The 25829-nt window shown below is 42.4% G+C and overlaps 1 protein-coding gene across 5 annotated transcripts in view; it reads right to left on the bottom strand.

Annotated features, from left to right (window-relative positions):
- Nucleotides 1-25829, bottom strand: part of LOC127009404 (tetratricopeptide repeat protein 7B-like) — a 208800-nt gene that overhangs the window by 90604 nt on the left and 92367 nt on the right. For 4 of the 5 annotated variants that reach the window (XM_050882481.1, XM_050882482.1, XM_050882485.1 and 1 more), the window contains 6 exons: nt 23514-23692; nt 23208-23400; nt 14499-14736; nt 13810-14143; nt 13612-13693; nt 5443-5547 (listed from right to left, as the gene is read on the bottom strand). In XM_050882481.1, the coding sequence (XP_050738438.1) occupies nt 5443-5547; nt 13612-13693; nt 13810-14143; nt 14499-14736; nt 23208-23400; nt 23514-23692 (1131 nt within the window). The remainder of the gene's footprint in view (nt 1-5442; nt 5548-13611; nt 13694-13809; nt 14144-14498; nt 14737-23207; nt 23401-23513; nt 23693-25829) is intronic. The other variant, XM_050882484.1, reaches the window with a different exon arrangement.

The raw sequence follows: 25829 nt of genomic DNA, 5'->3' as shown, positions 1-25829 counted from the left end.
GAGAGAGAGAGAGAGAGAGAGAGAGAGAGAGAGAGAGAGAGAGAGAGAGAAAGAACAGATGGGAGTGGGTGAGGGAAGGGAGACAAAATTATAGAAGAAACTGCATTCCTCAGCCACTCTTCCTTTTTTTATACCCTGACTCTTACAGAAGGCAAGGGACTGACCTGGCCAACATTTATTTCCTTTTCTGCTGCCACTTCCGCGAAAAACAGAAAAACGAATGAAGAACGATTTCATTATTATTATTATTATTATTAGTAGTAGTAGTAGTAGTAGTAGTTTATGTAGTGACGGCTCCGGATCCTATTTACATACCGTGACTAATATTCTGTTTAGCCATTGTGAGTCATTGTTACTTTCAAGAAACACCGTCAGTCAGGATGCGTGATAATCTATGCTTGATGCATCTTAGGAATCATTAGACCAGGAGTTGCATTGACGTGATCTTTTGTGACGTAGGATCATTGTACAAGGGCTGAGATTGTTGATGTTGTTGTTGAAAGAACTTGGATGAAGAAGCAGTGTTCACAAATACCTAGTTACAGTTACAACACGTTTTGCATGGCAAGAATAGCAGTATAATATGTGAATTAGGCCGTGTGTGAGAGAGAGAGAGAGAGAGAGAGAGAGAGAGAGAGATTTACATAGATTTACATAGAAAATCAGACCACACAGACCCCATGGTCCAGACTTGGTGGTCTGTCCTTAAACCTAAGTGATTTTACATTAATCAGAAGACTCCAAAACGTTGCATTTCTACTCTAGTTGATATTAAGTTGAAGGAAGTGACGGTCGAGCTTATTTTTGAAGGAGTCAATCGTGTTACACTGGACCACTGATGATGGGAGCTTATTCCATTCTCGCACTACAACGTTGGTGAAGAAAAATTTGGTGCAGTCTGAATTTACTTGTCTACATCTGAGTTTTACGCCATTGTTCCTCGTGCGCAAAGTGTCATCGATCATAAACAATGTTGATCTGTCTACATTCGTGAAACCATTAAGTATTTTAAAACATTCGATCAGTTTTCCTCAGGCGACGTTTCTCAAGAGAACATGTTAAGGGTGAAAGCCTTTCTTCGTAGGATTTGTTGCGCAAGGAAGGGATAATTTTCGTTGCCCGACGCTGAACACCTTCTAATTTAGCAATATCCTTTGCATGGTGGGGAGACCAAAACTGTACCGCATATTCCAAGTGGGGTCTGACTAAACTGTATTACATCTTTATTATTAAATAAAAAGTTTCTTTTAATGAAGCCCAACATTCTGTTCGCTTTATTTGCTGCATCGATGCATTGCTGTGAGAATTTGAGGTTTGACGCGATTTTGACCCCCAAGTCCTTGACGCATTGAACGCTTTTGAGTTTAACGCCGCGCATTTCGTAATCAAACTTGAATTCCTCGTTCCAACTTGAAGGACCTGGCACTTGTCTACGTTAAAGGGCATCTCCCATCTATCCGACCAAGCTGAAATTTTGTGCAAATCCTCTTGGAGGCTTTGCCTGTCTTCGTCAGTGAGAACCGAGTTACCAATCTTTGTGTCGTCTGCAAATTTACTAATGCGGTTATTGAGTCCAACATCCACGTCGTTGATGTAAATAATGAAGAGCACTGGGCCAAGAACCGAGCCCTGAGGGACGCCACTAGTGACAGGCGCCCACTCTGAGTTAAATCCGTCAATCACTACTCTTTGTTGTCTGTTGCTCAACCAATTCGCGATCCATTGGTTTACCTGACCGTCAATACCTATTTGTTTTAATTTGTAAAGTAATTTATGATGCGGGACTTTATCAAACGCTTTCTGGAAATCAAGATAGACTACGTCCAGTGATTTGGTTACGTCATAAACAGTGAAGAGGTCGTTATAAAAGGTTAATAGATTTGATAGGCAGGATCTTTTATTTCGGAAGCCATGTTGTGAGTCCCCAATTAATGAGTGGCTTTCAAGGTAACTCACAATTTTGTCTCTAATTATGCCCTCAAGTAGCTTACCTACAACCGAAGTTAGACTAATGGGCCTGTAATTACCTGGTACTTTTTGTCTCCTTTCTTAAAAATCGGTGTCACGTTAGCCTTTTTCCAATCTGAAGGGACAATGCCTTGTCGCAAGGACATATTGAATACGGTTGTGAGGAGGAGAGTATTTCGCTCTTTGTTTCTTTCAGCAGAGTTGGATATACTTTATCAGGTCCAGGACTTTTATTTGTTTTAAGTGATTTGAGGGCTTTAAGGACTTCATCGGGTTTTATTTCAAAGTTAGACAATGCATGCTCAGGCTTTACATTAGTACTGGTGTTGGTGGTGGTGGTGGGAGGACTGTTATTATTAAACACCGAGGAAAAGTAATTATTTAATAGGTTTGCAACGTGTTGGCTGTCAGTCACTAGTGCACCGTCGCTGTTTATTAAAGGTCCAATTCCACTTCTGATCGCCTTTCTGTTGTTTATGTAACTGAAGAAGGATTTCGGATTATTTTACAGTTGGCTGCAATATTTACTTCATATCTACGCTTTGCCTGATGCACTAATCTTTTTACTCGTCGCCTTGCATCATTGTAAAGTCTAATGTTTTCGGGCGTGCTTTGGTCTTTCTTTAACCTGTAAGACAATTTTCTCTCCTTGACTGAGTGTTTAATTTCGCTATTAAACCAAGGTGGACTTTATTAGTGTTAATTCGCTTCTCGCACAAGGGGACAAATGTGTCCTGCTGAGTGAGTAAGTGATTTTAAAGTTTAGCCAGGCGTCCTCTGCATTGCCGTCATCTGATAGTTGCATATCTATTAGTTTTCGTCGGATTTCTACGAAGTTGGCTCTTTTGAAATTGGGCACCTTAACTTTATTTTCAGTCACCGATGTTTGAGCTCTAATGTCAACGCGCACTAGTTTATGATCGCAGGAACCGAGGTGTTCTCCTACCGTGACATTACTGACTAGGTTATCTTGGGTCGCTATAACAAGGTCAAGTATGTTATTTTGTCGAGTTGGTTCAGAAACCATTTGGCTTAGATAATTTTCCTCTAGAAATTCGATCATTCTATGGGACTCACCTTCTGTACCCGACAGTGTCGCCCAGTCGATATGGGGAGGTTAAAGTCTCCTAGTATCAGTGAGTCGCTGTTATTAAGTGACTGCCTTAAGACGCTGTACATTTCAAGATCGCCATCAAGTGATTGCCCCGGAGGCCTGTAAGTGACAGATATATTTAAATTGACTTTTGCAATGTTTACTCGCACGCACAAGTGTTCAACGTTACTGTTTCTTGGTGTTTTGTCAGTAGGTTGCAAGTAGCTTTTGACAAAAGGGCGACACCACCCTCTACGGTTTACACGATCATTGTTGAAGAATCTGTAGCCATCTATGTTATATTCGGAACTTAAATCAATATTAGTGGTGTCGATAAATGTTTCGGTTATAGCAATTACGTCAAAGTTTTCTGTCAGAGCAAGACATCGCAGTTCATCAAATTTGTTTCTTAGGCTACGCGCATTGAAACTAAGGACTCTTAGGTTATCTTGAAGCTTGGTAATAGAGGTACTGGAGGGTTCAATGTTACGAGTCTGTTGCGGTGTGAGGTGTCTATTTACACGGGCGGGATGGAAGGACGTGGCTGAGAGTCGTTTTTTTTTGTTCGGGCGTTACGTACGGCGTTGTTGAGGAGCCTTCCAAATCTGGCTGCCCCGATGGGGGACAGGTGTATGCCGTCCCTTTGGAAAAGTCTACTCTGGCCGTAGAAATCGTTCCAGGCGTTAAAGAATTCGACGTCAATAAAGAATTCGAGAGAGAGAGAGAGAGAGAGAGAGAGAGAGAGAGAGAGAGAGAGAGAGAGAGAGAGAGAGAGAGAGAGAGAGATTCGTGTCAGGAGGAGGCGGCAGCATCAGCGACGATCTGCCTCCTTCATGAGACACCCACACGGGAGAGCAAGATAAGGCACGACACCCCAACACACACACACACACACACACACACCTCCTCTTCCTCCTTGCTCTTCCTCTTACAACTTGAAACACACACACACACACACAGCTCAAGTGCAGTGGTTAGAACGCTCACCTTAATCCAGAGGTCACAGATTCGATTCCCGGGGGGAGTGGAGACGGATGGGCAGTATTTATTAATCCGTGCCCACTGTCCATCCAGCAGTGAATGGGTACCGAGTGTCAGTCAGGGGTTGTGGTCTGTCTCCCGGGTGTGTGTGAGTGTAAGGTTTCAACCGTGCCCGAAGCGTCACTGGTGAGCCCGCTCATTCGGGAAGGTACTGGCTGGCGATCGCAAGTCTATCGCGTTGTCAGATGAGGGTGAATTACACACACACACACACACACACACACACACACACACACACACACACACACGCACACACACACAGAGGGAGGATTTCCTGATCCGCGACAACAGAAAAATACGAGGTCATGAGCACAAGTTAAAAAAAAATAGTAGGGTGTTTGAAACAACGTTCAGAAGTTTCGTTTCACGCTGAGATATATTGAACGAGTTGAAAGAGATGGTGCGGGTAAGGAACATCCAAGCCTAAAACTCACATGAATATAAGTAAATATGAAGACAACACGGGATTAATTCAAATCCTGTATACTATATAGATGAATAAAACTTGTCACATACACACACACAGCTTTGTAGCGCAATATATACCACCTCTCAGCTGTCATTCGGCAGGTTGAGATTCGCGCGAACTTCAGGTCTTTATAGGTTTTACACAGTACACGATCGGACATGTGTGTGAATGACACTCCTGGCCCTCATCCAACACACACACACACACACACACACACAAACAAACAAATAAACAAACAAACATACACACAAACAAGCAAACACACACAGAGCGGCAGCAACAGCAGCTGACAGAGCAGTGTGTATGGATTTTGTGTTTACCAAGAATCCTTCGGGGGCCTGGATGCCAGAATTACACGTTGAGTGACCACTTATTATCCACTCCATTACGCAGAACGTTCTAATCTCTCTTAAGTCAGTCAGTCAGTACATAAGGAAAGGAAGAAGGGAAAGAAATAAGGTAGAGTGCAGGGGGTATGTATTTAAAGGAATGGAAGGGGAAGAGGGAGAGATAGTAGGAGGCGATGATGGGAAAGGAGATGGAAAAGAGGAAAGGGGAAGAAATGACCTTTATTATAATGCAAAAAATCCTTGAAGGAGTATAGGAGGGAAGGAGAGAATAAGATTTTGTATTCCTAAAAACAGACTTCTTAAAAAGGAAGGACTATGAGTTGTGGGTATCATGCAAGAATAAAGGTCCTATATGTCATGAAAAGGGGGAAAGTAGGAAAGATTGAGGGAGAAAGGAAGAAAAGAATTAAGTAGGCAAGGAAAGAAGTGATGGTCAATGGAAAGATAAATGGAGGAAAGAATGAAGAAGGGAAGAGATCTCTGGATTATCATGCCAAAATCAGTAGGAGTCAAGTACTCACCAGATGTCTGAGGCTCTTGAGGTGATAGGGGTTGATGGCAAGGGCATTCTGGTAGCAGGTTTGTGCCTCATGAAACTCATTCTTCTTCTCGTGCAGCAAACCCTTCTGTATGGGCAACAAGAAGGTGGATTGTTACTGAGAAGAATAACTGGGGTATAATTTATATCACTAAAAGTATTGATTAGTAGAAAACACCAGCAGCATTAATCAATATGACTTATGTGACATGATTAGGTCACTAGGATCAATTACTTGCAGTATTTATGTTTCATGATGTGACAATGAAATGTGACTGGAGACTAGTAACATGTATTTATGATTATGACTTACTGTGTCTTGTAAACTGAAATTACCATAAACAAACATCTTGCAATTTGCACATAACCAACATATAAATGTTTTTGAGTAAAGATTTTCAATGCTATTTCAAATACAATATATGTTCTTAAGGATCAGTTTTATATCATGAATTATATGTGCAACTCTCTGAGGTACCTCAGTACTACAAAGAACCTGATCTCTTTTGTTATTTACTTTTTCATAATTAGCTAAGGCTTAATTCTAATCTCATTAGTACTATTGACAATTTTCATATTTACTAATACAAGTACGGTAATTATGCAAAACTTAAAACTAAAACAGCATTTGACCAAAATAGATTTTCATAACCCTTTCCTACCCTTATTTTGTCTGTGATAGGAAAGCAGTGAATAGCAATGATCATAAGGAAAACTGCAATCATTTAATGAACAAAACCTATTCAAAATGCATGTACATTCAATTAGGTCACCAATGGTATACTGGATAAAAAAGGAAAAGAAATGCAACCAGTGGTGGGCACTGCTGACTGAAAGGTTATGTTCACTATCTGCTAATCCCTTAACTAAAAAGTTACTTTGCTTATGCTAAACCATTAAAGCCCAATGAAAAGCAGCAGAAGCTAACCATTAAGTGCTACTCTGCTAACTTTTATTATATGAATTTAGCCATTTTTTTTTTTTTACAGTAAAGGAAGCAGCTGAAGGTGAAAAAAAAGAAAATGAAACAAAAAAGTCTGCTGGTGCTGCTCCTGCAAATAGTGGACAAGTTGAGCTTCCAAAAGAGAGCGTCAGAATTGTTTGGAGAGGTGTCTTGATAGTCCTCTCTTGAAAGTGTTAACCTATCAGCAGCAGAAGATACAGACAAAGAAAAGTTGTTTGATTTTGGAGGCTCTAATCTAAAACCCTTAAAAGCAGACCGAGAGAGCTATTTTAATGTGGTAGCTTAGGGGAGGAAGGATGTTGTGAAGAGGAGGGTGGGTCCTGGGACTGATGACATTTCACTCCAGAAGGATGTGACTGACTGCCTGAATAAGAATATGACCACACACTTCACCCAAAACAAGTCATGTTTATGTTTCATTTATAATCCTTTTACACAGTTCTCATTGTGTAAATCAGCCATGTATTGGCAGTGTAGTGAGATGGTGTAGAAGCCATTACGTCACTGGGTAAAAAAAAAAAAAAAAAAAGTTTTCAAAATTTTTTCAACTGATTTAGGACAAATTTGCACCGCTGAATCCGAAAATGACACCCGTTTCTCTCAATCAAGTCAGGTTTTTGTGCTAAGTTGATTTTTAAAAAATCAAATCTTATAACTAAATCGATTACATTTTTGACACATTTTCAGTTGATTTTGTTAATATTTCTCATCCAAAATAGGTTTTTAAGATAAAAAAAAACTTTTTCTGACGCAATTCATCAATTAAATGTTACAAAAAATTGATAAGTGTACATTGAATAGTAGACATTGATAAAGGTAAGTACATGTAAATTGGATATTAGGTCATCATTGTTCAAAATTCAGGGCATGAACTCCCATTTCTTTGAACTCCTAGAATGCTCAGCAGTAGGGATGTCTCTCTTCAGAGTTCAACAGTAATCAGCCATCATGACTGCATCCCAGCGTCCCTGATACCTGGTCTCCATCTCTTCCATGTCCTGATGGAATCTCTCCCCCTGCTCGTCGCTCATTGCTCCCAGATTCTCAGGAAACCGATCCATATGTGAGAATAAGTAATGCATTTTGATGCTCATGTTGCATCTGAGGTTTCTGAAAGCAGTCAGCATATTGGTGACAAGTTCTGCGTAGTTCCTGGCCTTCTTGTCGCCAATAAAGTTCTTCACGACAAGAACAAAAGCCTTCCACGCTTCTAGTTCCACTTCGTTCATTGAGTTTTCAAACTCTGGATCTCTGATTAGCTGATGGAGTTGAGGACCATCAAAGATGCCAACTTTCAACTTCTCCATGGTCAATCCTGGAAAAGCGTGGCCCAAGTAAGTGAAGCAGCCACCATCCTTGTCCAGAGCTTTGGTGAACTTTTTGATCAAGCCAAGCTTGATGTGCAGCGGAGGGAAGAGTATCCTGTCTCTGTCCACCAGAGGGTTGTTTATGATGTTCCTTGCTCTGCAAGGCACCAATTCCTCCCGTACAGGCCAGTCCTTCTTTGTGTAATGCTGAGCTTTGTCCCTACTATCCCACATGCACAGAAAGCACGGGCACTTGGTGAACCCGGACTGTTGTCCCAACAAAATACAAAAAAATACCAGTTAGTAAAAAACTGGCACATGTAAACTCTTCAGAATGTGTTTATTTAAGGATATAAGAAAGAATTTTGCCTCACATAAATAGAAAATACCTGTATGTGTAAAAGAAAACATAAAAAAACATCATGTGGCAATAGATAAAAAAATGTTGACCTGATTGAGCAAAACCAATTTGATTTTTGATTCAGCACATCAAAATTGTCCTAAATCAGCTAAAAAAAATTAGACGATAAATTTGTTGTTGGCCAGTGTTATAATTAGCAATATTGTAAATTAACAAAACAGGTCTTTGCGACAGTACTAATAATTCTGTGACTCAAAATTGACCATAACTGATGGTATTTGTTAATGCTGCGTGCATATTATTGATTTTTTATTTTTTTTTTTACAACAAAGGAGACAGCTCAAGGGCACAAAAAAGGAAACAATAATAAAAAAGCCTGCTACTCGCTGCTCCTAAAAAGAATCCAAAGAGGTGGCCAAAAGAGGGTCAATTTCGGGAGAAGAGGTGTCCTGATACCCTCCTCTTGAAAGAGTTCAAGTCGTAGGCAGGAGGAAATACAGATGAAGGAAGATTGTTCCAGAGTTTACCAGCATGAGGGATGAAAGAGTGAAGATGCAGGTTAACAAGTGCGTAAGCGATTTGGACAGTAAAGGGATGAGCTTTAGTAGAAAGTCGTGTGCAGCGTGGCCGCGGGAGAGGGGAAGGCATGAAGTTAGCAAGTTCAGGAGAACAGTCAGCGTGAAAATATCGATAGAAGATAGAAAGAGAGGCAGCATGGCGGTGGAATTTAAGAGGTAGAAGACTATCAGTAAGAGGAGGAGAGCTGATGAGACAAAGAGCCTTAGACTCCACTCTGCACAGGAAAGCTGTGAGTGGAGCCCCCCCACACGTGAGATGCATACTCCATACGAGGGCGAACAAGGCCCCTGTATATGGATAGCAACTGTGCGGGGGAGAAGAACTGGCGGAGACGATACAGAACGCCCAACCTCGAGGAAGCTGATTTAGTGAGAGAGGAGATGTGAAGTTTCCAGTTAAGATTTTGAGTTAAGGATAGACCGAGGATGTTAAGTGTTGAAGATGGTGACAGCTGAGTGTTGTCAAAGAATAGGGGATAGGTGTTTGGAAAATTGTGTCGAGTTGATAGGTGGAAAAATTGGGTTTTTGAGGCATTGAAGGACACTAAGGTTCCTTTTACCCCAACCGAAAATGATAGTAAGGTCTGAGGTTAAGCGTTCTGCAGCCTCCAGCCTGGAGTCATGTAATTCCTGTTGAGAGGGTCTTCTGTTGAAAGAAGTTGAATAATGCAGAGTGGAGTCATCAGCGTATGAGTGGACGGGACAGTTTGTTATGGAAAGAAGATCATTGATGAATAACAGGAAGAGAGTGGGTGATAGGACAGAGCCCTGTGGAACACCACTGTTGATAGGTTTAGGGGAAGAACAGTGACCGTCTACCACAGCAGAGATAGAACGGCCGGAAAGGAAAATGGAGATAAAGGAACAGAGAGAGGGATAGAATCTGAAAGAGGGCAGTTTAGAAAGCAAAGACTTGTGCCAGACTCTATCGAAGGCTTTCGATATGTCTAGTGCAACTGAGAAAGTTTCACCGAAACGGCTAAGAGAGGATGACCAAGAATCAGTTAAGAGAGCAAGAGGATCGCCAGTAGAACGCCCCTTGCAGAACCCATACTGGCGATCAGATAGAAGGTTAGAAGTGGAAAGGTGCTTTTGAATCTTCCAGTTAAGGATTGATTCAAAAGCTTTAGATAGACAGGAAAGTAAAGCTATAGGGCGGTAGTTTGAGGGATTGGAACGGTCACCCTTCTTAGGCACAAGCTGTACGAAAGCGTACTTCCAGCAGGAAGGAAAGGTAGATGTTGATAGACAGAGACAAAAGAGTTTGATCAGGCAGGGTGTCAGCACGGAAGCACAATTTTTAAGGACAATAGAAGGCACTCCATTGGGTCCATAAGCCTTCTGAGAGTTGAGGCCAGAGAGGGCATAGAAAACGTCATTTTTAAGAATCTTAATAACAGGCATGAAGGAGTCAAGAAGGGGGATGAGTAGGAGGAATATGCCCAGAATCGTCCAGAGTGGAGTTGTTGCAGAAAGTTTGAGTGAAGAGTTCAGCCTTAGAGACAGATGAGATGGCAGTGCTGCCGTCTGGGTTAAAAAGAGGTGGGAAAGAGGAGGAAGTGAAATTGGAGGAGATATTTTTGGCTAGGTGCCAGAAGTCTCTGGAAGAATTAGAGAAGGTAAGGTGTTGACATTTGCTATGGATAAGGGAGTTTTTGGTAAGTTGAAGAATAGATTTGGCACGATTCTGGGTGGAAGTATAAAGATCATGGTTAGCAGGAGTTCGAAGGTTCTGGTACCTTTTGTGAGCTGCCTCTCTATCTTTGACAGCACGAGAACAAGCGTGATTAAACCAAGGCTTTTTAGCATGGGGAGTGGAGAAAGTACGTGGAATGTATGCCTCCATTTCAGAGACAATCACCTCTGTGATGCGCTGGGCACACACAGAGGGGTCTCTCCCCTGGAAGCAGTAATCATTCCAAGGGAAATCGGAAAAGTACATCCTCAGGTCGTCCCACCGAGCTGAAGCAAAATGCCAAAAGCATTGCCTCTTCGGTGGGTCCAGAGGATGAACAGGAGCGATAGGACAGGATACTGAAATAAGGTTGTGATCGGAGGAGCCCAATGGAGAGAACAGTTTGACAGAGTAAGCAGAAGGGTTAGAGGTAAAGAAGAGGTCTAGCACATTGGGCCAGTCTCCAAGACGGTTGGGAATACATGTAGGGTGCTGAACCAACTGCTCTAGATCGTTGAGGAGAGCAAAGTTGTAGGCTTGTTCACCAGGCTGGTCAGTGAAAGAGGATGAAAGCCAAAGCTGGTGGTGAACATTGAAATCTCCCAAAAATTTATATTTCAGCAAAGGGAGAGTGGGTCAAGATGTGCTCCACTTTAGAGTTCAAATAGTCAAAGAATTTTACATAGTTAGTAGAGTTAGGTGAGAGATAAACAGCACAGACGTATTTGGTAATAGAATGACAATGAAGTCTTAGCCAGATGGTGGAAAATTCTGATGAGTCAAGGTCATGGGCACGAGAGCAAGTGATGTCGTTGCGCACGTAGATGCAACGTCCAGCTTTGGACTGAAATTTAGGATAGAGATAGTAGGAGGGAACAGAATACAGATTTCTGTCAGTAGCCTCAGAAACCTGTGTTTCAGTGAGGAAGAGAAGGTGAGGTTTAGAGGAGGAGAGATGGTGTTCTACAGAATGAAAATAAGAATGAAGACCGCAAATGTTGCAGAAATTGATAAGAAGGAGGTTCAATGAGTTATCAAAACACCTCTCAAGTCGGCAGCCAGAAGGGGAGTCCTCCCTGTGGGAATTTGTGGACTCCGAGGCATGGTAATGGTTTGCTATTTTGAATTTTGAATTTTGGGAAAAGGTGTGTATGTTATGTGAATGTAGTGTGGTGTGGATAGAGAGAGGATTTGTCTTTAGAGAACATGCTGAATTACTCTCTGGTGTTGATTATGACAACTGTATCCTAAGCATAGTATATTATACATTATCCACAAAATCAGACACGCCTTGAGACAGCAGGCTGCCAGCACATGATAATGCACACCTCAGACTCTGGTGAACCTGTAATGCCCCCGAGACTTCCACTTTTTCTTCCCTTCCTATTTCTAACACGGCCTCGTGCGTGTATCGAAAAACACAAGAAAAGTATAGAAGAGTCCCCTCTTCCGCTGCTGGGATTGAACCCGCGACCGGGAGCAGGACGAGAGCCCCACTCCCAAAGAGCAAGAAGGTACCCCTTAAGTGGGTTATGGGAGGCTCATTCATCAGGCCGTCGCCGCACTACAAACCGACAATAGCATTGTCGATCAGCATGTTATACAGCTAGTGATGAAATCATTCCTCGCCACAATACCCTTCCTCCCCTAGTTCTTCACCCTAACTCCCTTCCTCACCTTCCCACAATCATCCTGCACCAGCTTTTTTTACCTTTTCATCTGACCCTTCCTGTTCCAATTCTGTTTCCCCATGTCCTGATTTACCTCTCCCACTTCTGCATATCCTGCCTTCATGCCCTCATTATTCACCCTCATCACCATCTCACAATCCCTTTAAAATCTTTAAAAATCTTCCACCATCCCCATTCAGCTTTGAGGAGGAGTAAACCCAAGTGAGCAAAGTATATGTTGTTCTAATAATTTCAGAGTAAAGAATAATTCATATTATTGACATTCACTGATGATGAGAAAAGGGAATGTGAGAAGAAAATGTCATTTTGCCACCACCCTCACCACTATCTTGAATGCATTGCGTCCACCTGGAGTAGTTTCGTGCCACCAACTCATACTGTAGCTATTTTTCACACCTTCTCGCATGACTGTTAAACAATATATCGTAATATGGATTTTGCTACTGTGTTCAGTAAGTTTAGCTGTTTCATACAATAGAACTAAACCAAAAAAATATCAGCTGTGTTTGACAGTGTTCCAAGAACATTCTATTAAACCAAACTTGTCATTTAAAGGTAAAATTTTTGCCGAGGTTCCCCCCACCCTGTGCACTACATTTTATTAGCAAACTTAAGGTTAGTTGCACTAAATTTATATGAAGCTAATTTAGATGCTACCTTTTGAAAGTTTTTGAAAACGCTAAATCCACAAATGAAAAAGTTAGTTCAGCAAATTATCAGTTAGCAGATTAGGAGAATCACCAGGCCCACCACTGAATGTCCAGTATGGCCTGTGCACACGCACACATGCATGCATACACATACGCATGCACGCATGCATGCGTGCACACACAAAGAAAATAAATAAAGAAAGAAAAATAATAATAATAATTCCTTAATTATACAACTCATATTTTCACATGTACATCAGATGAGTACAACAGTAACACATTTGAAAGATTTCAGATAAAAGTAATACACATATGCTGAACAGGACTGGCATACATCCTCCACACACAGATTCCTACCTCTGGCTAAATGGAGGGTGAGGCTGGATTGTTCCACATATTATATATTTACATCAGATACTGTGATTCAGATAGAATGATTTGAAGGCAATCTGTTAAGTGACTAATTTCAACACACTCTGGAGTCTTTCATGACAAGGATGGTAAATGATAATTAAAACAAACGAGTGAAGAGTGCATCAGATAATATGGAAAACAATCAGCCTTAAACAAAATACTGGCAAACTTTGGTTTATAATTCTGTTGAAAGCAACTGGTCTTATTAGTTATACTCATTGGAAGTTCAAACATCTTGGGAAATACATTAGGTATGTAATCATTTTATATAATTAAAAGAGATAACAGGAAAGCTTGCATTAGAAGGGAATATTGATATATATTGCAACCATATCATATATCGTCAGTATACTAAGAATGCAAGCCAATTACAATTTAAAAGGAATCTGCAGTATTTCGGGGGATTTTTGGATCAGGGTCCTACATGGCATAAAATACATACAAAATATTTCAATCACACACTGGCATCACCATGAGCATAACAAACATTTTCTTGACTTGTAGAACCTTACCATAAATATGATATGGTGACTCATGGGGAAGATGGATGAGGCCTCGTGAAGACACTGAGCTGCTTCTGCCAACTGGTCAGTTCTGAGATGCACGAAAACATTTTTTTTTTAAATGATGTCTGCAAAGATTTCATAAGATGTTCAAATTTTCAAGATTTTTACTGCACCTATAAAATCTCATTACAATTGGTCACGTACTTGATGTAAAGCTGAGCCGTGAGCAGCCAAATCTGAATCTGTAGGAGCCATGCTTGGTGGGGTCCTGGCTTGGGTTGGTAAGAGGAGAGAGATGAGGCCACTTCTGATAGTGCTTGCTCTACACGGGAGGCTGCCACACTCTCTGCATGGACTGAAGCTGTGGGAGGGTGAGGGGGAGAGTCGAGGGTAAGTGGGGGCTTTGGTCCTACTTTGTCAGGGAGGTTACAGTCCAACGGAATGGTAGGAGAGAGAAGTCTAAGGTTGAGTGACACCACCTCGGAGAAGACAAGTCCCATAGAAGAGGAGGGAGCGGTGCTTTCTGCTGGGGGCGGGGCTGTGGGGGGTAGAGCGAGGTCAGGGACTCATTCCCAAGCTTACCAACCTAGCAGAACCTATGGAACAATTAGTGCCTACTGATTTACAAACAATTATTACTCAAGACAAGAGCACAGTACAAGGCATCGTGGACAACACGTAGCCTAGTTATGTACAGTAAGACTTGACGGCAACAACACAACAGCAATTACAGGAAGACATGTATAGTAAACATTTAGAGGTTAGTAGAAAACTGATGAAGCAGACAAATCTGGCTCTATAATTATTCCATTTGTTTTGTCTATTAAGCATAATGAGCATATGTACAAAAGGGAAAGAGGTGGTGAAGAAAAAACTACTGGTATAAGCCATACCTGTATCTTTGTCAGACAGGTTGAACATGCTATGTGTGTCATGGTTTGCATGATGCTGGGACTGAACATCACTTATGTCAGTCATCAGCTGTTCCTTGTACAGTTTCTGCCACAGTGTAAACATCTGGCGTGCAGTATGCAGGGCCACCTCCCCACCATACACTACTTCTTCCAAGCTGGCCCTGACATACATCAAGTGAAGATTCTCCGGGTACTCTGCCAGAGCTGCCTCCACAAGCTGCCACAGGAAGAATATTTAAAATGGGGAAAATCGTATGCATTCAATTACTGCACTTACCTAAAAAGAAACAATATACATTTAACCCTTACCTGTCAAAAGTGACCTTTGAGCTATGGTACCATACACAGAGCTTTTTGCAAAATTAGAAAAAAGGGTTAATTATCTGTTTCTTCTAAAAGATCAAACAAAAGTTTCTGAAAATGTTGTACAGTGGCCTTGTGTCCAAAGTGGGAATTTGTTCACAGATCGCATCGTGTTGGACGAAATTCGCATTGGGCAAACAAAAGAGCTTGTGGTGAAAATTAATTTTGCTGGGGAATTACAGAAAAATACCTTAAAAATGCTATAAAATCATTAGAGATCCATCCTGGGCATGGAGGCAGGCACATTGGTCTACCTAAGCTACTCAGATCAATACAAAAAAAACAGTTCTGACACAATGTGACCGGCCCCACTCATATTACTGGCTGGCAGGCACCATACTTCTGGCTGATTGGCTGAGTGACAAGTGCAGTGTGCCATGGATGATTTTTCCATGTTACAGAAATCTCTGCAGATTTGGACCACTTGTCGGCTGGGGTTTGTTGCATGATGAACCGTTTTAAATTCATTACAATAATACTGCTGCACTGGACAATCACACATTGAACACGAAGTCAACATACAATTAATTTCCTTGTATATTTCATGTTCATCCAAAATTGTTCATCCAAACTGTATGTTCATAAAAAAATAAGGTGTGTCTTATATGGCACAAAATAAAAGTATTGTGTAATATACAGAGTTGTGTCACAGCTTATCAATGTGAATTAATTTGTGCAAATGTTGGACATAAGTGGATGACACCCAGCAGGACAAAATATTAGACCTGTCAAAGAGCAGATGAGCTTGCTAGCCAATGACCATCTAGTTCCATCAAGACCATTATTATTGCACTGTGGTAATGTAGAGCTGGACCCAGGTCATACTGGTTCACACCATACTGGCAAGAGTACTATTTTTTTTTAACATCAGAGGACTTCATAAGAATTCCAAAGATCTTGTCATTGCTAGTCATTCTCTGGGTCTGATCATATCCACCAAAACATTGGTCTCTGTTACCATCATGATGCAAAGCTGCTAATTCCTAGTTTCTGTCAGCATTTGCAGACCCTCATGACTCTTCTAATTGACATTGCAATATGTTGGAGTATATCTGTCAGGGCTTCATGGTTCAGAGGAAGACAAATTACGAATGTAATTTTGATGAATTTATTGTTATCCATTTCCACATGCATCTCCACAACTTCTACATCATCTGTGAATGCAGAAATACCAATTTTGATGACACCATTTATGACTGCCTACTAACATCCATGTTGACTATACAGAAAGATGACTGCAAATCTGCATTTGTCTTTGTCAGTGACTTCAATGCTCACCATCACGAATGGCTCTCCTCAGTCTCACCCATGGATGTACATGGTCGAGCTGTTCATGATTTTTCTAGCATTTCAAACAGCTCCCAACCTGTCACAGTTCCTACTCATTGGGTGGATAATTGCCTTGATGTGGTCCTGAGAGATGCTTTGGACATTGTCAAGGTGGATGTCCTGGTACCCTTGGACAAATCAGATCACTCCTCTATCAGAATGGAACTGGATTTGAGTCAGTGTCTCATCTTATATGGTCACTAGGGATGTTTTCCTGAAAAGGTGTGTAAACTGGACACCCATGAGAGACGACAAGTCAGGGATTCATTTGCTCAGATTCTCCATAGCGACTGCCCCATGTCGGATCTTAAACTCATCCTGGCAGCATGGAGGAAAGGTATACCACCAAATAAAATATCATCTTTATACAGACTGCTGCAAATAGTCCATACATCTATACATAGTTTCCCAGCATTTGACACATTCCAGACTAACATCTATACATAGAATCAGAAAATGAAATACATATAAATCTCTATAAAGATGCTTTTGTATAATTCTACTCATGCTTCATTGCTATGGCAACGTCCAGGACTTGTAACATGGTTGTGGTTTCCCTTCCTCCAACTTTCTTTATTTTTTTTTTAACATTTTCTGTAAGTATCTGAGTATTTTTTCCTTTAGTCAAAGCTGCATCCTCAGGCAGTAATGCACAGAGGATAATTAACAAATTAGAGCAATTCCCGCTTAAGGAAGCACACCTAAGATGCCAAATACCAAATTATATGAATGATTATGTGAGTAAGAAGAAAGTGTCTATAAATAAATCTTCCTAGAAACCAGCTTAGTCACATGAGATAGAACATCTATATAAATGTATAGACATACTGCCAAATAGCCCCACTTTTGAAGCATCTATATATACAGTACCCTCCTGAGTTTCGCGCTATCCGAGTTTCGCGATCCTTGAGTTTCATGCTCATTCCTAAATTCTTACTATCCTGACTTTTGCGCATTATCGCCCCGAGTTTCGCGTGTCACGCACAATTCCTTTCAGCGGTGTCACACTGGCCGTTTTCATCCAACCGTTGGGGCTACTGGCAACCGTGGTTGCCAGTGTGCCCAACCAGGAGCAAGTTGTCGGTTGTCCATACGGATGGAAAACAGTTGGGGGTATGAACAACTGCGCAGCAGTATGTAAACAAATAGACGACAGCAGTGGCTGAGGAGTGAGGAGCAGTGGAAAATGGACAACCAGGAAACTTGTAAAGTGGACTGGTAGAGCTGCTTTGTTTACTATTTAATCGATACAGGGCAACTGCTTTGTTTACGTTGTGAATACAGTAATCCCTCGGCATATCGCGGTTCACTTATCGCGGTCTCGCGGATTTTTAAATTGTATCGTATCGCAGATTTTTCACTATATCGTGAGATTTTGCAGTAAAATAAGCATTTTCTAGCCTAAAAAATGAAACCGATATAAATCAACGTAATTAAGAACACCTAAATAAGCACCTACGTCACCCACCTATTTTCTATTTTTCCGTTCACTCCTCCCCACTTCCTTTCTTTCTTCTCCCTCTCCGTCCCCGTATTTTTCTCCTTCCTTCTCATTTCTTTCTTCTTTTCCTTTCACCTCCCTCCCAGTTTTTCTCTTTTAATCTCTTTCCCTCCCACTCACACCCTTTCTCTCCCCCTCTTTCCTCACCTTTACCTGACCCTCCCTACCTCTCTCTTTTAATCTCTTTCCCTCCCACTCACACCCTTTCTCTCCCCCTCTTTCCTCACCTTTACCTGACCCTCCCTACCTCTCTCTTTTAATCTCTTTCCCTCCCACTCACACCCTTTCTCTCCCCCTCTTTCCTCACCTTTACCTGACCCTCCCTACCTCTTCTTTTCCTCCACTCATTTCCCTTGTTTCCTCCTTTCTCACACCCTCTTATCTTTAGTCTTATTTCTCACTCTATCACTCTTCCTCCCTTTCTCCTTCCCCATTAGATTATATGAACACACCCACACCCACACCCACACACACACTCACTCACTCACACGCACGCACGCACGCACGCACACACACACACAGAAGGGGAAATGGGCATAGGTGGGCACGATAACAGAAAACCTTATTCCCAATACCCAATAACTGATAATGGAAAACCTTATCGGTGATGACCGATATTCGTTAACTGGAGACACAAATACAGGCGATAACCGATACCCGAAATAAATCCACAATTTCGATACTAGCTAGCGATAAGTCCGATAGGCGAAAACAATACTATATTGATATTTAAAAAAAAAAAAAAAGATGAATTCAAATTTTCATTATCTATATTTTTGAAAAATTAGAAAACCTGAAAACCACACGTTGAATGTACATATGGACGGTAATACTAGCAACGCCTGAACCGGTGTTGTGTTGTCTGCCGTTCCCACCGTCAAAAGCTGGAGTTTTTGTTTACAAACACTGGTCTCTCGTGAACTTCCCCATCACTACTTATTCAGGTAGTCTTACTTATCACCATTAACACTTTAACAGTCACTTCAGTAAAGAAGCACTGAAGCACTGGGAACCGGAACACTGGCACTCACTCCGTCACTCGAGACCCAGCTGAGAGGCCACGCACCACAGCGCCACGTGACAACACAAGCCGCTGGCCTCTGTTTGCGCTCTTTACAATGGGATCACAAATTTCTGGCAGTGAATAATCATTTTTGGGGCAAAGTTAAATGATTTTCCTCTCATATAGTGTTTTTTTAGTCTAACAAAAATAAGTGACCTAGTGTTTTAATGTTGTGATCTAAGTATGAAATCTCTTCACCGAACATATTTCATACCCTGAAGTTTTTTTTTCATACAACACCGGGCGCCCGGGCCACGCATGCACAGTAGGGAGGAGACAACGTTTTTTTTCTGAGAGGCAGAAAAAAGTAGCGATTATCGCTAGTTTAGTTACAAAAGTACCGAAGATACCGATTATTTATATAAATAAGTAGCGGATGGCTGATAACCCGATTTTGTTATCAGCGATAAAGTATCGCGATAACTTATCACAATAACGCCCAGCTATGGAAATAGGAAGAGTGTGTGGAGGGAGGGGCAGAAGTGAGTCAGGTCATGTCCTGACCAATGCCCTGACCCAACTCTCCCTTCTGCCACTCCCTCCCCACACCCTTCTCATTTCCCCTTCTGTGTGTGTGTGTGTGTGTGTGTGTGTGTGTGTGTGTTTACAACTAGGTAAACACACACACACACACACACACACACACACACACACACACACACACACACACACACACACAGAAGGTGAAATGGAAAGGGTGTGGGGAGGGAGGGGCGGAAGTGAGAGTCAGGTCATGTCCTGACTGAAGCCCTGACCTGACTCTCCCTCAGGACCTAACATGACTCTCCCCACTGTCCCTCACTTCCCACACCCTTCTCCTTGTTTTCATCCTCTTTATCTCTCCCTGTTTCCTCCATTACTTTTCCTTGTTCTCCCTTCTTACATCCTCCATCAGTATTTTTTTCATGACTCACTCTGTCCCTCTTCTCCCTTTCCCCTTCCGTTTTTACCTAATTGTGATATAATAGTGAGCTACGCTCATATTGTCCTTTCTCTGACTATTCTTCCGCCCCGCCAAACTAATTCCTGCGCGAAGTTTGTATATACGAAGCAAATGTCAAAAGTCAAAACAAGAATTACAGAATCATTTACAAAATATATATATAAATAATAAAACAATATAAGGTCGTTACTTTGCGGATTTTCGCCTATCGCGGGGGGTTCTGGAACTTGTCCCCCGCGATAGACGAGGGATTACTGTACGGACAACTGACCTTGGCCGTGTGTGACGCACACCTGGAAATGTTGGAGTTGCCATTTCGCCCCTATCGCCAATGTGGTTAGAGAAGAAAGGCCCAGTGACACCAGCAGCTTAAGGGCACGGTCACACAAGCTAGTTTCTCTTCAATTTTCCACTGAAATTATCTCCCGACAATTTTCTGCCTAAAATTAATCCTCAAGTTTGGTCACACAGAGGACTGTTGCATTCTGGGATATATGAGCTGAAAAGCAAAACAAACAATGGATCCAGACGTTGCAGAATTTGTTTTGTGGTGTTTGCTGAAGAAAAAGAAAAAAAAGAAAGGAAAAAAAAAAATGAAAGAAAGCATTTGTTGGTTCATGAGTGGTTAGCTCGGAGACAAAGGGAGAGTGTGCGACAGCTTGCTACCGTTAAATGCCACGAGAACTTGGCAATGAGGACCCAGAAACAATGAGGCAGTGGCTACGCTTGGACAAGACTCAAGTCCAAGACCTGCTCAACCTGATTACTTAGAGTAATCAGCAATGGACATTCTGTCCGTTGCTGGGTAGATTTGTCCAGTGACACCGGCTTCAGAAACGTCAAAACCTTAAAATAACAATAAACACATAGAAAATCCTATTAAAATAAGTGTAAAAATGATATTATGTATACTACGTACAGTACTGTCTCCAAGTTTGCGATAAATAGGTGGACGATGCGGGTCACAAACATTGAAATCGCAAACTTTGAACCATTATTCTTATGGGGAAAAATGAAGACCGTCGACATCTTGCGCTTGGCCACCCATCTGGGCGGCCGAGCGCACGCGTGCAGACAGCCCCAGCCGTGCGCCGGGACCAAACAGCTGATGGGTGGCTGATAATGGTGATGGCAACACTGGCCATCGGCGGAGAGGCCCCCACATCGGCGCCACCCGAACGGCATCCCCATTGGGGTCCCGAGCTAGAAGGGAGGCTGGGTAGATTTGTCCGCTGTGACACCGGCTTTAGAAACGTCAAAACCGTATTTTCAAGCAACGAATCATCCTTCCCCCCTTTTAATCCGTTAAATCGAGGGCCGAGTGTACAAAGTCTAATACTGTAAAAGGAGAGTAAAGAGGATTCAGAGGGCAGCAACAAAGCTGGTTCCAGGACTAAGAGACTTAACATACAAAGAGAGATTGAAGCAGTTGAACCTACCAAAACTGCAACAGAGGAGGGAGAGAGATCTGATTACGGTATATAGGGTGCTGAGTGGGATGGAAAAAGTGGACAAAAAAGATCTAATAATGTGCGATACACGAGAATCAAGAGGTCATGGAAGGAAGATGATAAAGGAAGCCTGTAGAAGAAACATAAAGAAGAACAGCTTTCCACAAAGAGTGGTGGAGGCCTGGAATGGCCAGGAAAAAGATGTGGTCCACACAGAGATGATTCATGATGTTAAGGCCAAGTTTGATTATTGTAGATATAGAGACGGGACAGTGTGAGCATAGCTCCTCTCCTGTATTATATACCACAGCTAGGTAAATACAACTAGGTAAATACATATGCACGCACGCACACACACACATGCACATATGCACGCACACACACACATGCACATCCACACCCACACACACACACACACACATGCATGCACACACAAGCAAGCACACATGTAAACACCCACGCACACACACATGCATGCACACACAAGCAAGCACACATGTAAACACCCACGCACACACACATGCATGCACACACAAGCAAGCACACATGTAAACACCCACGCACACACACATGCATGCACACACAAGCAAGCACACATGTAAACACCCACGCACACACACATGCATGCACACACAAGCAAGCACACATGTAAACACCCATGCACACACACACACAAAAAAATAATGAGAGAAGATGAGAAAGGATACGAAAAGGATATTGTTGAAAAGTGCAAGGAAGAACCTAAATTGTTTTATAGATTCATAATTGGAAAAATCAAACCAAAGGAAAAAATAGAAAGACTGAAAGATGGAAATAAGATAACTGAAGATCCTAAAGACATGACTGAGCTGCTAAACAAGAGGTTTCAGCAAGTTTTTACAAAAGAATCACAATTCAATGAACCACAAGATGACAAGATAAATGTTCAAATGGATGAAGTCATAGTAACTAAAGAGGAGATATATAAAATAATGGAGGAGCTGGAAGAGAGGAAAGCAGTAGGACCAGATGCAGTTTCAGGTTTTATATTGAAAGAATGCAGAAATCATCTGGTTGGACCGGTATATGATATCATAAAATGCTCAGTATCAACTGGTAAAGTACTACCAAAGGAGTGGCGGAGGGCTGAGGTGGTCCCTATATATAAAAGCGGGAAAAAGGAAGAACCGCTGAACTACAGACCAGTATCATTAACCAGCGTAATTTATAAAATATGCAAGAAAGTAATAAAGAAACAATGGACGAAATTTGAAGAACACAATATAATTACAGAAAAACAGTATGGCTTTAGAAAAGGGCGTTCATGTGTAACAAACTTACTGAGCTTTTACTCAAGAGTGATGGACATAACACAGGAGAGGGATGGATAGGTAGATTGCATGTATTTGGACCTGAAGAAGGCTTTTGACAAAGTTCCACATACAAGACTACTATGGAAGCTGGAAAATAGAGGAGGATTGAAAGGGAAAATGAAGAACTGGATGGAAAGTTACTTAAAGGGAAGAGAGATGAGAACAGTGGTAAAGGACATGAAATCGGAATGGAGAATTGTAGATAGTGGAGTGCCTCAAGGATCGGTATTGGCACCAATACTTTTCCTGGTATATATAAATGATATGCTGGAGAAAGCAAGCAGTTACATGACCTTGTTTGCAGACGATGCAAAATTGCTGAGACTTATACGAAATAGTACAGACTGTGAAATTCAGCAAGAGGACCTAAATAAGATTTGGGACTGGAGTATGAAATGGGAGATGGAGTTGAATGTGAAGAAATGTCATGTAATGGAAAAATGGGAAAGAGTGAAGGGAGACCAAAATGGACATATAGAATGGGAGATGAAGAAATATTAAAAGTTCAAGAAGAGAGAGATCTGGGAGTGATAATACAAGATAATCAAGAGTTAGAGAGTCATGTAAACACACACACACACACACACACACACACACACAAAAAAAAAAAAAAAAAAAAAAAAACAGAGAGGACACGGGAGTCATCACACTAAGTTCTCTCTATGTAACTCTGTGTAACTGCTCACCTCTAAGGCATGCTCATATTCCTTCTTTGTGGAGAGTAGAAGAATGAGGAGGTGGAGTGAGTGGAGGTGCTCAGAGCGGAGGAAAAGTGCTTGCTTAACATGGTGTGTGGCCTCCACCACATGGTAGTCCTGAGCATAGTGAAAGGCCAAGTAATACTCTGCCAGGTGATCACTTGAATCCAACTGCTGAGCCCTGTGGATGGAGCAAAGAGTAAACGAAGATTGGTATTATAACACTGATTTTGAGATATGGGAAAGTAAATGGAATGCATGACACAGCAATGCATAAAAACAAAATTATATTACCTTAAGAAAGATTCTAGTGCCTTTGCCTTCAGTCCCTGGGAATTGGAGTGGCGTGGTGTGTGATAAGCTGAGAGAGTGAGTCCAAGGCCATGGTACAAGTGGCATCGGGCTGAGAGGACGTTCACCCTTTCGTCGACACATTTGAGGGCCTTGTCAACCCACACCAATCCTTCCTCAATCTGAAAAGCAATTGGTGGGCATACAGAGTATAGTGGCATCAAAGAGGCTGAACCTTCTGCTTCATTTCTTCATGCTGCTATAAGTTAGTTGCAAAAGCTAGATTATGCAATCACTTCTTGAATAATGCACATAAAGTTTATAACATTGTAATTAACATGGATTGGCAGGGAAGTATGTGTAAAATAAATCTCTTACTATCTAGCAACAGTAGGAATTCGGAGGTGCCAGATAAACAGAAATTCCACGCTTCCCCCTCAGTTGCCTTTGAAACTCAAGCTGTAAGTACTACTCACACTGCTAGTTAGTCGCTACTCTTCCAGTTTATAGGGCCTACAATCTGCTATACAAGCTTCCTGCTAAATCTACCAGACACCAAATGCCAGTTGCCAGTGGGATAGCATAATGGTGTTCTACAACAGCCTATCACAGTATTCCTTCAGTAGCTTCTATAGCAATAATAGTTGAAACATTCACAGAAGGTAAGATGTAGCAAAGGTGACACTGGCCACTCATGTAACTACTACGTACTTAGTTTACAAACATTGCTCCCCTCCCACCAACACAACCTCCCGCACAATGACTGGGCAGGGCATTTGGCTAATGCGGCAACACCGCCATTTTAGCAAAACTTGGTAACTCAATTTCACAACATTGTATGGCTAAAGGGTCAAACAAATGCAGGGCTGGGGCAAAGTGAGCTCATGAGGGTACAAGCGGAGTAGGAGGAGGGTAAGAGGCGCGGGAACACGGCTCTACCAGCGGCCAGACATTTGAATATCATTTTATTTAATTTTTAGTGTAAAATTTGACTTACAACCGATTCGACTACCAACCGGCCTGTCACTCCCAAACCCTGTCGTAACTTGAGGAGTACCTGTTCATCCCTATTCATTTATTGTGGTAGCATATGGTTAGTGTGGCACTGTCAAGTAGGACGAAAGACACTGGGACAGTCAATTGATACCTCATGCGTGGTGTGGAATACAAGTCAAAACATGAGAACATATAATGGAAACAATTTGGAGAGAGAGAGAGAGAGAGAGAGAGAGAGAGAGAAAAAAAAAATCCAGGTCTAAGCCAGGCAATTACAGGCCAATATCACTCCTCCCAATCATCAGCAAGATATTTGAGAGGATCATCGGGGAGCAATTGACATCCTTCCTCGAGGAAAACCACCTGCAGTCACCGAAGCAGTTTGGTTTTCGGAAGGGCCGCTCTACCTCAGACCACCTCCTTCTCCTCTCAAAGTCCTGGCATGACGCCCTTGATGACGGCCACCCCTCTCTCGTGATTGCCCTGGATATAGCTGGCGCGTTTGACTCCGTTTGGCACCGCGGTCTGACGGCGAAGCTACAGCAACTAGGCATCACGGGGGACCTGCTGCGCCTGCTCTCAAACTACCTGTTAGGCAGAAGCCTCCGCATAGCGGTCAACGGAAGCACCTCGACCAGCTTCCCGGTGGAGGCCTCCGTTCCACAGGGGTCCGTCCTTGGACCTATTCTGTGGAACATATACTTTAACGACCTCCTGCAAACCATCCCGGCAGCAAGCGCCTACGCCGACGACTGCACCCTCTCCAGAACATACAAGAGGGAGGAAGCCCAGGACGTGATAGAGTCCGTCAACAGACAGTTGGCAGACATAATGGCCTGGGGAAAGAGATGGCAAGTCAGATTTGCCCCTGACAAAACCCAGGCCATGGTAATATCACGTTCTCGGGAGGACGCGAGGCAACTCCATGGCAGGCTGAGATTCGGGAACGACACCATCCCTCTGCAGGCCAGCGTCGACATCCTGGGCGTGGAGGTGGACTCCCAGCTGCGGTTCGACCGTCACCTTGAAAGGGTGGCGCATAAAGCCTCCCAGAAGGTGAGCCTCCTGCGCCGCATGAAGAACCTCCTCGATGCTGAAGGCCTGAACACCCTCTATAAGGCACAAGTCCGTCCAGTGATGGAGTATGCACCGCTCACCTGGATGGCCAGCGCCAGCTGCCACCTCAACCTGCTAGACAAGGTGCAGAAGAGGGCTGAACGCCTCATCAACGGCACCCAGCACCACCGACCGAGCCAGTGGGAGAGACAGCGACAACAACATCAACAACAACAACAACAACAACCACACGAGGGACGGGCAAGA

The sequence above is a fragment of the Eriocheir sinensis genome, chromosome 40 (genome assembly GCF_024679095.1).
Source record: "Eriocheir sinensis breed Jianghai 21 chromosome 40, ASM2467909v1, whole genome shotgun sequence".
Taxonomy (NCBI): Eukaryota; Metazoa; Arthropoda; class Malacostraca; order Decapoda; family Varunidae; genus Eriocheir; species Eriocheir sinensis.
The sequence above is the reverse complement of the archived record's forward strand: the minus strand, read 5'-3'. Positions and strand labels throughout refer to the sequence as shown.